The sequence below is a fragment of the Parasteatoda tepidariorum genome, chromosome 2 (genome assembly GCF_982258835.1).
Source record: "Parasteatoda tepidariorum strain Cologne lab strain chromosome 2, Ptep-v5.0, whole genome shotgun sequence".
NCBI lineage: Eukaryota > Metazoa > Arthropoda > Arachnida > Araneae > Theridiidae > Parasteatoda > Parasteatoda tepidariorum.
Window position 1 is genome coordinate 72,630,702 of NC_141756.1, and position 13,231 is coordinate 72,643,932.

Here is a 13,231-nt window from a genome sequence, read left to right on the forward strand (position 1 = left end):
GTATAAAAAAATAGTTTTAATTCAAAAAAATTGCTGTCTTTGATAAATGTGAAGAAATTGTCTCGGGAAAAGGAAAAACAATCTCCTTTAGCTGATGTTTAGTAAATAAGCTTTTATGATTCTAAACAGGCGTTAGATATTAAATAATAATAAGTGAAAATATAAAAATTAAAATATCCGAATAAATGAATCGTTTTACATGTTATGTAATGCACGTGCTCTTTCTTTTCTGTCTTTAAAAGTGCAGCTGTTTACTAGTAACGGCATTTAGTGAAAAAAAAGTGTAAGAAATTTACTACTTTTTAGTTAAAAAAATAATAAAGCAAAATATTAAAACTAAAAAGTGTATAATTTTACCTCATGACAGAAACAATCGAGATTTTTTTTAATACAGGAGTGATTCATTTGCACACGCTTTTCTAGCCATAAAGGTAACCTGACTTCAATCGAAAGCGTCTAGATTACAATTTAGCAAGGTGTTCAAGGCGATACGTTTCGGTTAACACCTTGCTTACGGTGTATCATGTTTTACCATCACATGTGGTCCATTTGCTGTACCAGCCGTAAGTAAAAGGTTAATCTATTATTATTGAACTGTAAGAAGTTTTTTAGGTATCAGTGAAACGTATGATTTCATATTGTGTTGCCTTGTCAAGTCGCAATAATCATCATTATGAGACGCATTCGTCTTAAGTGAATGCACAAACGCCTCTCATCTGATTCATTATCTGTAATATCGATAACATTCGAAAGCAACCTGCAATGTACACATATCGATCACCTTATTTTTCATTCATAATGATCACCTTAACTTAGAGAGGAATGTACTTTGGAGGCGTTTCATTTAGCCACACAACTATTGCTAGTTTCGTGGGGCACTTTTACTGATCCAATTATAGCGCTTTTCTATACTTTTTGTAGAGCACCAGAGTGTGTTTTATTACCATCATGTAAGCCACACAATTTTTTTTTTTATTTTAAAGAAAAATACACATTAACAGTTAAAGATTATATTTAATATATTTATTTCCTTAACAAATGTACAAAAAGTCGTAGCATCAGAATTCAGTTTTTCAATTAACAAAGTATTTAAAACATGAACAAAAGGAACATGCTATACCTAAGTTTGGTCCTCATATACTTCGTGTTCATGAATACACATTGGTGCCGGCTAACAAAACTTGCTTTATTTGTAACGTGGTATTAGTCAGAATCTGATAGAAAAATATTTTTATTAGTAATTTCAACCTCCTTCCCTCTTTAATCAACTTCCTTCCTTACTTCCGTAAATACTTTATTTTATGATTGTGGTATTATAATTTAATTTGAATGCTTTATAATTTCACAGATTTTACATTTCAAGATTTGATAACTTTTTTGATGTTATTATTTTTTTTCTCACAAATACTGCAGTTTTGCAGACGTAGTATTTTTAAAAAAACGCAAAACTTACTTACTCATACGAAATCAAAAAAATACCTTTTCTGTAGCCGTCCTTTACCTAATTGAGGTTTAATACAGATCATTAAAAAATTTCTTTATTTTTACTCATAAGAAGATGCAAAAAGATTAAGTGCATATTCAATATTTGCTTTTTAATAATCTTTAAAAGACAACAATAATAATATATTAACAAAATCGTATAATCCCATAATTTATAAATATAAATACGTTAACAACTGAATGATACATTTTAGTAAGATATTAAAATTTTTTTTGATAAGATTAACAATAGTATATATTTATTAATATTCAATTTAAGTGAGAAATTTATATATATAAATTTTATTAATATTTAGCAACAACTTTCTTCAAAAAAGTTAATATTGTCAATATTTTCAACATTTTAATAGTTAATATTCAAAGTGGAGCAACTGAACCACTAATATTTACCATTTTCTTATTAAAATTCAAAGAAAATGGCTTTTTTTAAAATTATTATTCAAATAAATAAGTTTTTGGTCTTAATAAATCTTAAATAAATAATTTCAGGACTTTAACTAGATTTCTTGCTCTTTCATTTTACTTTTGTAATGCGTACTTCATCTGTATACATCTTTTTTAGAGATCTATAAATGTGTTAAATATATTTAAAATTTAACGATTTTGTGTCTTTAAATGAAACAGAGAAATAAAATTTAAATGAGCTAGTTTAATTAAAGTAGCTTATTCAATGTCTCAACTAAGCTTTCATATTAAAAATTCATTTAAAACTGCATGCCTTGTAGTCTAATTTAAATGCACTCTAAACTTAACAATTTTTAATTTTATGTATAAAAATACTTGTTTTTGTTTTTGTGCATAAATAAATATTTTTTTCGTTATAACTATATTAATTTACCTTAAACCCACAGCTTAAGTCAACGATGCTATAGATATTACGTAAAAATGAACAAAGATGGAGTGAGAAATTTTCTGTAACTTTACTCTACGATTTAAGAAAAAATATTATTTAATTTAAACAAACATGATTGACGTTTTTCTTTTACAGCCCTGGACTGAATCATTATCGTCATCTGAGTTTTGTACTTCATTGCATCTGAAGAAATCTGAAAAATGAAAAAAAGGAAAGATTTAGAAACTTAATAGGAAATACAACGAAATCACATTATTTGTAGCAAGCTACTATAGTACAAAATTAACAACACCTAAAAATTTATTATTTGAGCATGATTTAAATTAATTAAAATTTTTGATTGGACAATTTTGCTGCATTTGATGTTTTTAATTCTGCCTTCTGTACATTATCTTCACAGACTTTGATATCACTTTTATTACTTAAATATAGATTTAATAATACTTTACCACTGCCAGTATATAAAATACTAAGTATATGTATTTATTTACAAACATTTTATTTTAAGAAATATAATTTTCGATTAATTCTTTTTGCGAAATACTTTTTTTTAAATTTAAATACTATGACTTACCATTTGTTTACCAATAAAACATCTTTACACAATTTAATATCAACAAATTCAGTAAATCACCACCTAACAGTCTGCTTTTGAAGTGTTCTTAAATCATCCGGAGTTCTTAGCCTAAAAAGAAAAAGGTTAAAGCAAATTATAAACTGTGCAAAATACACAGGAACTTTGGTGAGCAAGATAATAGCACATAAAGAAACAATCCAGTTATCGAATGGTTTTGCAAAATAAAAGTGCTTAATGCAGAAATTCCATATATCAGGCAACGCTAACAAAAGTTTAATCAACTAGATTAATCAACTAGATTAATCAACTAGAAATATAATTCATTCTTCGTTTGATACTTGCAGAAAGCAACAGTTGTTGCAGTCTTTGGAATTTTTTTTCATACTTCGCACTGGATTTCGTTCGTATTCATATTAGCATAGATATATTTTTTGGGTAGTGCATGTATCATACATGCATACTGAGTCAATTTCTAATGCTAACGGAACAATGAACAAGCAATAAAAACATATACAAATATATAATGAAATAAGACGATGTTATCATAAATATAATATTACATGAAATTTACATCAAAACTTAGAAAACGAACTAGGAAATAACAAAATTAAATAAATAAATGTCAAAATAGTTCACAGTGAGTTTGATTACAAGGTTACTCCATTTTAACCCACTCAGAAATGAGAAAATTGCGCTTTCGCAGGACCGCATACCGAGAGTATACGTAGTAAAGACTGCGTATACACAATAATACGAGATGTAATACAGATGTATCGTACTGAGATTACGTCCGAGTGATCTTCGACCGCCCGAAACAGAAATGTTCATTTTTTATATAACATTGCAGATCGGGAAGAAAGAATCACGTGATTAAAAAAGGAGTTAAATCACACATATGTTTCATTATATGTGGGGGAGGTTTTGACCCATTTAAATCGTTCATCAAAACGTAACTTTCAGAAAATTATGTGTCTTAATGATATATAACTTCGTATTAAGTTATATTAACCTACCTCTGTATACTGGTCCAATGGTCTCCACGATCTGTTAAGTGCTCAAGCAATATTATGATCTTTTAAAGTTCAATCGTAGATACATTTCCTATATCATAAAGGAAAATAGAGTCATACAATAATATGATTAAGTGTACAAGCATTATATAATATAAAAATATAGTTTTTTTTCCTTCAAAAAAATATATTTGAGTCAAATGAATTACAGTGTATAATACCACTTATTATACTGCTGCATTTATATTTTTACTAATGCATTAAACAAGTAAATTGTGAGTTGTTATGTTTTCTGTGAAACGATAAAAAATTTCTTATTTTCTTTCTCTTTAAAGAAAAACAGTAATAGGAATTTTAAAATGCATTAACCAAATTAAAATCACTTAAAAAAGTTATCATTTTATTTCTAAGACTTTCAAAATGCTAATGAATATTTTTAATAGATATTTCTCTTGTGGGATTATTCATATGTTTTAAAAAATTTACCTGTGTACTTCACACTTTCTCGAATTTTTAAAATGCAAGTTTTAATTTTTTTAAAGCAATAGATAGAAATTTTCTCATTTTGTCAATTACTTATTGACAACGCAATGATTAGTAAAATGTATTAGTAACGTGGTAGAATAAAAGGTAAAGACAACAAAAACTTTATCATCATGTATTGAAATAAAATAAAGCAAATATTATTTAACCAATAGAAAAGGATATAAAATTTTTTTCGTAAAATTAATACAATTTTACATTTTTCCAATTGATATATAAGTGATTTCAATTTTTTTAGTAATTAGATAGTTTTAAGATTCAAAATAATGGACATTTTAAGTAACGTTTATGAGTTTTAACACGTTAAGTACCACACCAGTCATCAGCGACAGATACGGAGCTTTCCGCAGCTTTTTATTTAGGCCGTGTCAGCCATTAGTGACTGGACACTGTAAAATATATATAAATTTTAACTTCGAATAATTTAAACAATAACTGAAAATTCTATGAAACTTTACTTAATATTTATTATTTCAATCTGTTCGCTTTGCATTACTGTACTACAATTGAACTTCTAAGCACACGTGTGGCCAGACAAGGATTTCCAAAAGACGCGTGGTGCTCAATGTATAAAAAACGGGTCCAACTGAGTCCAAACACTCGAAAAAAGCTATTGAATAGTATATTTCATGTTCAATTGTTTACCAATGTAAAAACTTTTCTTACCATGGTTTCTTGGAAAAAGTTTATCTATTTTATCTCCGCTTCTCATTTGCTCAATGATTCACCCCCGCTATCCAATCAATACTTAGTATCCTACAATTTTAGAAACAGAAAAAAAAAACTATCAGAAAATTTAAAAAATAAGAAATTTTAAAGAGTAATTTTAAGCAAATATTTTCTAATTTGGTTTTATATGTATATAAGGTATTGAGTTGATTTTTTTAAAGAAGGAAGTAAGTTATTTTTTTAATAAAAGTTGAAAATCATTACTGGAAAAGAGAATATTTAAAATAAGGAAATAAAATTACATTAATTAATTCTTTCATTGAAAACCAAAAATAATCATCTTCAGTTATTTTCGATTCCATTAGGTAACTACACTGCTTTAAATGCTTTTATTAACCATTTTTGATAACTATTAGTCAAGTTCAAACTTAAGTTTTTTAAAGTTATTTGAATAACTTGCACCGGAAGTATTCAATTACTATCAGAATTAGTACATTTTAAAGACAAATAAAATTTTCTGATGTCCATTACAAAAAAGAGAACGTAATCATAACAATAATGATAATAATAAAATATCTAAATTGATGGTATTCAGGATATTTTAACAAATAAAAAATCGAATTATTTGATTACAAGAGTAATGGTGAGATCACTTGATTACCTGCGCAATGGTCGAATTATTTGATTGCAAGAGTAATGAGAGTGCTTGAAATATATTTCACAACATAAAATTTTTCTATAATGCACAGTAAAAAATTTTGAACTGTTAGAATTTGTCTTAACGCAGAAGAACGTCTTAACCTTTGAACACATATAGTTTTTGCATTAACGTGTTACCTATTATGCAAATCTCTGAACAGAATTTTCAGTAACTGGTAACAGTTAGTGAATATTTCGAGGACAAACAGCTGATAATCAAAATAATGTAATCTGATTATTTAATTTTTTCAGTTTAGTTAAACTTGTCGTTTATTACTTAATTTGCATGTCTTACCTCCTGTCAGAGATCTTATGGAAGTTTTCTCATGGTATACACTTAGGCAGGATTCAATTGATCCAGAAGGGGTGGAGTTGAATTTTGGACTGTCTGGACTTACAGAGTCAGGTGAATTTTCTTCATCAACTGCAATCTTAAAGAAATAAGAGTTGAATGTCAAGATTATATTTTTTTCCATTTTCATTATGCAAATGAAAGTAAAGATTTTAAAAAAAAGTCATAGTATTTAAATTTGAATATACATAGAAATGATCATATCCCTTAAAATATTAGGAATTACAATAGGATTAGGATATTGGAAATACAATACATTAAAATTAAATGTAGGAATTTAATACTGATTTAAAGTTAATTTTTGTATCGTATTTAAACAAAGGCTATTTTCACTGTAAAATAGTGATACTCAAATATCACGAAACTCTTTTGATTTTCGACTAAACCAATTCCTAATTTAATTTCCGGCCGGCTTGCGTCATTCTGTTTACAATCGTCTGGTCTTCATTTCAGTTAACAAGCTCCCACAACGCACTACGATGAGGTTTCTAGTTGAGAAAACATTTTCGCCATATGTTTGAGAGTTCGTGTATCTTTACAATTGATGTAATTTTGTGACGAAATGATACTAAAAATTAACGAATATCAGCTCAAGGATTGCTCTATATCGTCAAAAGGGAGAGTTTTATTCCTGAGAATGTTGAGCTGTAACGATGTTTTTCCAAAACAAATAAAATATTTGTTCAAAAATATATGAATATTTTAAAAATTGGTTGAAAAATAAAATCTATGTAATGCTTTGTTGAAAGTATTTACTTACTTTGGAAGCAGTTAAACAAGCACACTTTTCATTCCGTAATATATCTGGGCAGTTTCCACTTGAAGTATCCAAAGAATGTGGAATTTCTTCGACTATAGTTTCGTGAATATCAATATCTGAAATTTTAAAAATTAGTAGAGATGTAAGAAATGGGACAGTTCCTGAAACCTTATAAAAATGTATTTTAAAAATAATAAATGGAAACGACGTAAATATATCCTGTAAATATTTTTTAAAAGAAATAAAAAACATCCAATGTATCCCTTTTTACTTAGAAATTAACCTGCTAAAAATTTATTCTCCTAAATAACTGTTTTAGCTAATAATTAATTAATTTTAATTGATAAATTTTAGTTCTATTTGAAAGAATTCATAAAAAATTATTAAAATATTTATCGTAATGACTTTTTTTGCTATTAAATTAAGAGTGACACTATTTTACGGACAGAATGTTAAGCTTATTAATAAAATATTAACTTTCGTATTTGATGTAAATTCGAATTTGACGGCCATGAACAAAAATGATTTTTTGTTTGTTAATTAATTTAAATGATTTTAATAGACAAATGACTACATTTAAAATCTTTTTTTTAAAAAAACAAATTTATTTAATTTTTGATTTGTAATTTATACTAATAACAGTATTTTAGGGTTAGCAGTCTTTTATATGGTACATTGTATTCACTACTTTATGAGTATGCATGACAAATTTTGCTGTTGTAAATGCCTCAAATAAATTTTTTGCAAACAAGTTTAAAAATTTTTTTGACTAACAATCTTCTTTTTAAAGCAACATCAATAAGAATAATAATCTACTCTTTTTTTTAAGTATGAATTTGCTTATGTGAACTTAAAATTTTTCTCTAGAAATTACTTCTTTCAAATTTAAATGCATAAGTTGTTTGCTTAATTCAAAGACTTGCCCCGAATTCTGCAATCGCCATTCTCTCAATCTCAAATTTCGATAAAAAAATAATTTAATATTTCTCGTTCAAATCAATATTTTAATTATTAACAAATAAGTGAACTTTTGAAATTAAATTTTAAATTCTGAGTAAATATATTAATTTATTTACTACAAGTTTTTCTAAATAAATCAGATAAAAAGTTAACTATGCATATCTTCAAATTTTAAGAATTTTCAAAATTCTCAAAAATCTATTAAAGAAAAATAGATTATGTTGACTTTTTTTTAAAAAAAAATTACTGTTATATCAATACTTACCTATAGGTATTGAGTTTTTTCCACTTTCACCCAATTGTCTAGATTGCAATTTATCCAATTTATACGTGTCTTCAATAGTAAAAACAGAATGACCCTAAAATAAATTTCCAAAAATGGAATCTTATAAAAGCTCAAATTAGTATATACAATATGAATTTAACACTACGATATAAAATGTCACAACAGTAGTTTGTTATCATGGCAATTAAAATGCACCATAAATCAAATATATAGAATTCGTTGCCCAGAAATACCATATTTAAAGGGTTTACTGAGGATCGGGCGTTTAATGCAATTAATTTTAAGGTACAGAAATATATTTCGAGATAATAATATCTTATGAGTCATATAAACAACTATTAGAATTGATTTTGTAATGTAAATTGGATTGTCACGTTTTAAATAAATTGAATATTTTAATTTTATTTCTGTACGTTACTTAATGAAAATAAATTTACGGAAAATCCAAAATGAATTAAATAAATATAGGGAAATAAAAAATTCAAATTTATATTTATAGCTCTAAAAAGAATAACCTGAACCAAGTATAAATATCTCAATCTGGCAAACATCTAGAATGTATTGAAAAAATAATAATAAATTAATAAAGAATCGAACAACAGAATTTTCTATTTTTAATCAAATGTGCCTCAGAAGAATAAATTATATATATATATAAATAAAATAAAGAGATCTAAAATTAAAAATTAAGCTGGAAAATGAAATAGCTTACACACGTAAGTCTGAAGAATATGATAGTTTGAAAAGAGAATTTAAGAACTCTTTTTGCACCTTGTAGTTTTATACAAAAAATACTAATTAAGCTTAAAATTAAGTAATTATTCGAAATAATAATGCCATGAAAGATATATTTTATTTGTTAATTATTCGTATTTTGTTTCTAATCTGAATTAAGCTAATGAATTCTAATGCATGCATGCATTGGATTTAAAAAAAAACACGTTCAATCCACAGACACAAACACTTTCTAAAAAGGGTTAACTCGCATTAAAAGGGTTTACTGAGAATTGGTAACTAAACTTACAATCTAAGTTAAAGAAATATATTTGGTGATAGCAATACCTAATGAGTCACATAAACAACTGCTTGAGATGATTTTCAAATATAAAATGAATTATCGCATTCTGTTAAATAAATTTAATATTTTAATTTTTACCCCATAGATAAATTTACTGAATAAATTCACTGAAACTCCAAATTAAATTCCAATTAATATAGGCGAGTATGAAAATTTAAAAATTTATTTTTTGCATCTGATATTTTTTTATAAACTAACTCAACTGAAAAAGTTCTTATAAAAATTCCATTAAATAATTTTTTAATGCTTCACTTTTTCTTTTAACAAATATATGTATTTGTTAAAAGAAAAAGTGAAAGAAGATAATATGAATATACATTTATAAATGTATATTCATATTTTATAAATATGGTTGTTTTAATAGTAAAGATGATAACCTGAGTCTAATGTAGATATCTGCATTTGATAGACATTCTGAATGTATTAAAAGTTTAGTAAAAAAAAATCAAACAGAATTTTAAGCTTCCCATTTTTTCTTTAGATACTCCTCAGAAAGAGAAATACCAAGTTAAATTTTAGAACTCTTTATTTGTATAGACATATATGCTCAATTATTAATTAAGTGTGTTTAGGTGTTCTCCTAGATCCTGAAACACGGAAAATTTTACCATATTTTGGTAATTTTCCCATTCTTTTTTCTTAGTGTGTACTGTGCTGTTTTCTAGTCGTGTGGAAATCTTAGAAAAATAAAAAAAGCAACTTTCTACTATTTATTTTTATTTATGATGACGTCATTTATACTTTAATTTTGCTACTACTTCTACTTTTGTACTTTTTAATTATAGTTGTCGTTACATCTATTTATATTTTCAAAAACATTGATGAATAATGTATATTTGATACTTTTTATACAGCATATATTACAAAAAAATGCTTTACAAATAATTTGTAGAAAAAAAAATATTTGAATTTTCAGCCTGATTGTATAATCTAATCGGTTGATATTAATGTAATTAAAATGTAATATAATGACAAGCCTTATTTTCAAATTTTTCAATAGATTGATTTTTATATTGGCGTAGATATTAATATGTGTACGCATATTTTGCCGTTGTCTACTGTGAATTCCAAAAGAAAGCATCTATCTGAATATAATACTAAAAACAGTTTGATGTTAAATACAACCTTTGGAAAGAAGATCCGATAAATCATCAATATTATCCCAAGCACTTTAATGGTTGATATGAGTATATTGATATCATATTTCGGTATGAGCATATATAAATAAAAGATTAGATAACTATTATGAAAAGATGAAAAAAAAGCTTACATATATGAAAAAAACTCTCATATTCATATTACTGAAAATAATCTAAATAAGCTCAAAATAGTATTCCATATGCAGGAATAGCGTATTTTTGTCACGGAATCTCAAATTTTTCTTTCAGTTTAAAATAATCTAAGTGAAGCGAGGAGTGATGGATGGGATTTTAGCACATAATGTTCAGAAAGTAGGACCTTTATCTAAGATAACCGTTTCGAAAACTTTCAAACAGCTCTCTTTTCGGTTGAAAGATTTCAAGTGAAGCAGAAAAAGAATTATCACAAACTCTTATCATTATTCTTTCGATATGTGTTTCTGTTTCAAACATTTTTTTTCCTTTCTCATTTTCCCCTTATTTTTAAGTTTCGATCGGTTTGTATTTGTCAGAATCATATAAATGTATTGCAGAACGTTTTCAGTTCGATGTAGCTAGATGCGTTTAAAAAATATTTTTTTTTTTAAAAAATGTGAGGATTTAACACTGCAAATTTCCAAATGCTAGTTTTTTTATTTCCTGGATAACAGACATGAATGTAATAAATTAAGTAAGAAAATTTCAAAGTTTTAAGTAATTGTAAATGCATTACCAATTTAAAGATTATCTAGTAAAAGGTCCGAAGTACAGCAAAACTTGTCAACACGTTGTTTCAACTACAAAACTGTATCTGATACTGTACGAAAATATTAGATTTCATTGTTAGTAACAAACTCAAACAATAGTATATACTAAGTGGGGTGCACTTGTTGATATATTGAGGAAAAAAGTAAGGACTAATCTAACAGAATATGGTAAAATTTACCAATTTCTGACGTTATGGGAACACCAAAAAACTCGATAACGTTTACGGAAGGCCTTTATGAATGAGTTTGGCGAAAGTAACAATGAAATATTGTTTTATAATATGCGATAAAATTTGGAAAATGTGGTAAAAATTTATAACTTTACCAGTCACCTTAGGGCATGGCTTAAAAATCATTATATTTCTTTAAATTTATTTTTCAGTTTTGTATTTTTACTAAATGTGAGGTAATCAGAACTATAATTCTGAAAACTAAAAGTTCCGTTGAGCAGTTGCGAAATGAACGGAAAAACTACAGAATGAATAGTTTAAATACTGCATATTTCGGTTTCAGCTACCAGAATTACTGTTTTCATTCTCACCAGATATATCACTATCATACAACCCTTAATTTTACCAAATTTCTCTTTTTCTGTCCATAAAACTTTATTTACTGCAAAAAGTATGACGATGGTAATCAAAGCCAACATGTACCAAGTACTCAAAAATAGGCGCTTAAGTATAACAGGAAATGGATGAAGAAAACAAAAAAAAATATTTCAATCAGGAAACAAAATGAATTTTCTAAAGCCGTGTAGGCAGATAGTTAGATAGAAAATGAAAAATAAAGGGGAAAATATAAGACTAAAAAAACCGTTGTGGTCGAGAGAAGCAAATCAGAGAGAGGATAGGCTGTGAAAATCTAAAAAAAATATCAAATCCCATCACTATCAAAAAATATCATAAGAGTAAAAAAATCCCCTGGCAGCACAAAACATAAGGGAAGCCTTAGTTACGTTTTCTGTTATCAAAACTAATATGCACAAATTGTTTTTTTCAATCGAATCAAGGATAGCTTAAACCTTAGTCCATGATTTTGCATTCCCATGTATTTAACTCGTAATAAAATATAAATGGTGTCCCTGTGGTCTCTAACAGTGGTCTATGGTGTCTAACAGTGTCTTATAAATTGCCGTAATTAAGTTCATATAGTGAATCACCATACACTTACTGTAAAAATAAAGGGTTAGTTTCTTTATAGTTTTATATCTCCAACTATATTGAAGACGTGTTGTCAAATTTAATAATGCGTGTATTGACTATATATGTAGGATAGTAAGATATTTTCTTTTCAAATCATTACGCTTTCATTGAATGTAAGTATAGTATCCAATAATAAATTAATTAAAGTCAAAAAAAGGAGGCTAAATGTTAAGTATTATCTCGAAATATAGATCCAGATGAACGAGAAATAGGTAGAGACAAAATTTCACAAAATTGCTTACCTGAAAATCATGAAGTGGAATATGCTGTTTTTCTGAGCCACATAAAAGTACAGATTTAACATCACCAGTAAGCAACAGCTTGTTGCAGACATCATCAGTAGCAAATGTATTAACGTCAATATGACGTGTTTCTTGAGTTCCTGTTGGAATAAAAATTAGTATTTCACTTAAGTTCAATTAATTATAAATTAATTTGGTTTTAAATAATTTCAAGTATCTAAATAAATAAATAAAACATCAGTAGCGTATTATCATTTTGTTAATTTCATACCTCAATACATAATGAAAAATAAGAATAAAATTAAAAAATATCAAGTCAATCCAAAAGGTATTTATAACTCACACTTCTTCAATTTAAGCATCTTTAAACTTTTTACTTTCTAATTTTGTTTTTCTTTAGATATTGAAAAAAAATGGTGAATAAACTTTTTTTCCTATTATTACTCCGCTGAAAAATTTTTAACAAAGAAACAATTTATTTGGTTTACTTTAACTGGTGAAAAATACTCTACAAAACTAATTTCGATAATAATACGTAGAGATTTGCTTTGCCTTTTTCTTGTTAGAAAAATGTATTTTAAAGCAATTTTTGTATAGACTAATAAATTAAAA

General features: G+C 26.4%; 1 protein-coding gene across 1 annotated transcript in view; it reads right to left on the reverse strand.

The window, feature by feature from the left end:
- Positions 1-2,026: 2,026 nt before the first annotated feature.
- The window catches only part of LOC107453570 (synaptogenesis protein syg-2), a 91,100-nt gene continuing 79,895 nt past the window's right edge, over positions 2,027-13,231 (reverse strand). The window contains exons 18-25 of the mRNA XM_087157519.1: positions 12,620-12,759; positions 8,192-8,285; positions 6,967-7,082; positions 6,150-6,285; positions 5,153-5,242; positions 3,947-4,034; positions 2,931-3,041; positions 2,027-2,549 (exon numbers count right to left, since the gene is read on the reverse strand). Coding sequence (XP_087013645.1) covers positions 5,235-5,242; positions 6,150-6,285; positions 6,967-7,082; positions 8,192-8,285; positions 12,620-12,759 — 494 coding nt within the window. The 3' untranslated portion in view covers positions 2,027-2,549; positions 2,931-3,041; positions 3,947-4,034; positions 5,153-5,234. The remainder of the gene's footprint in view (positions 2,550-2,930; positions 3,042-3,946; positions 4,035-5,152; positions 5,243-6,149; positions 6,286-6,966; positions 7,083-8,191; positions 8,286-12,619; positions 12,760-13,231) is intronic.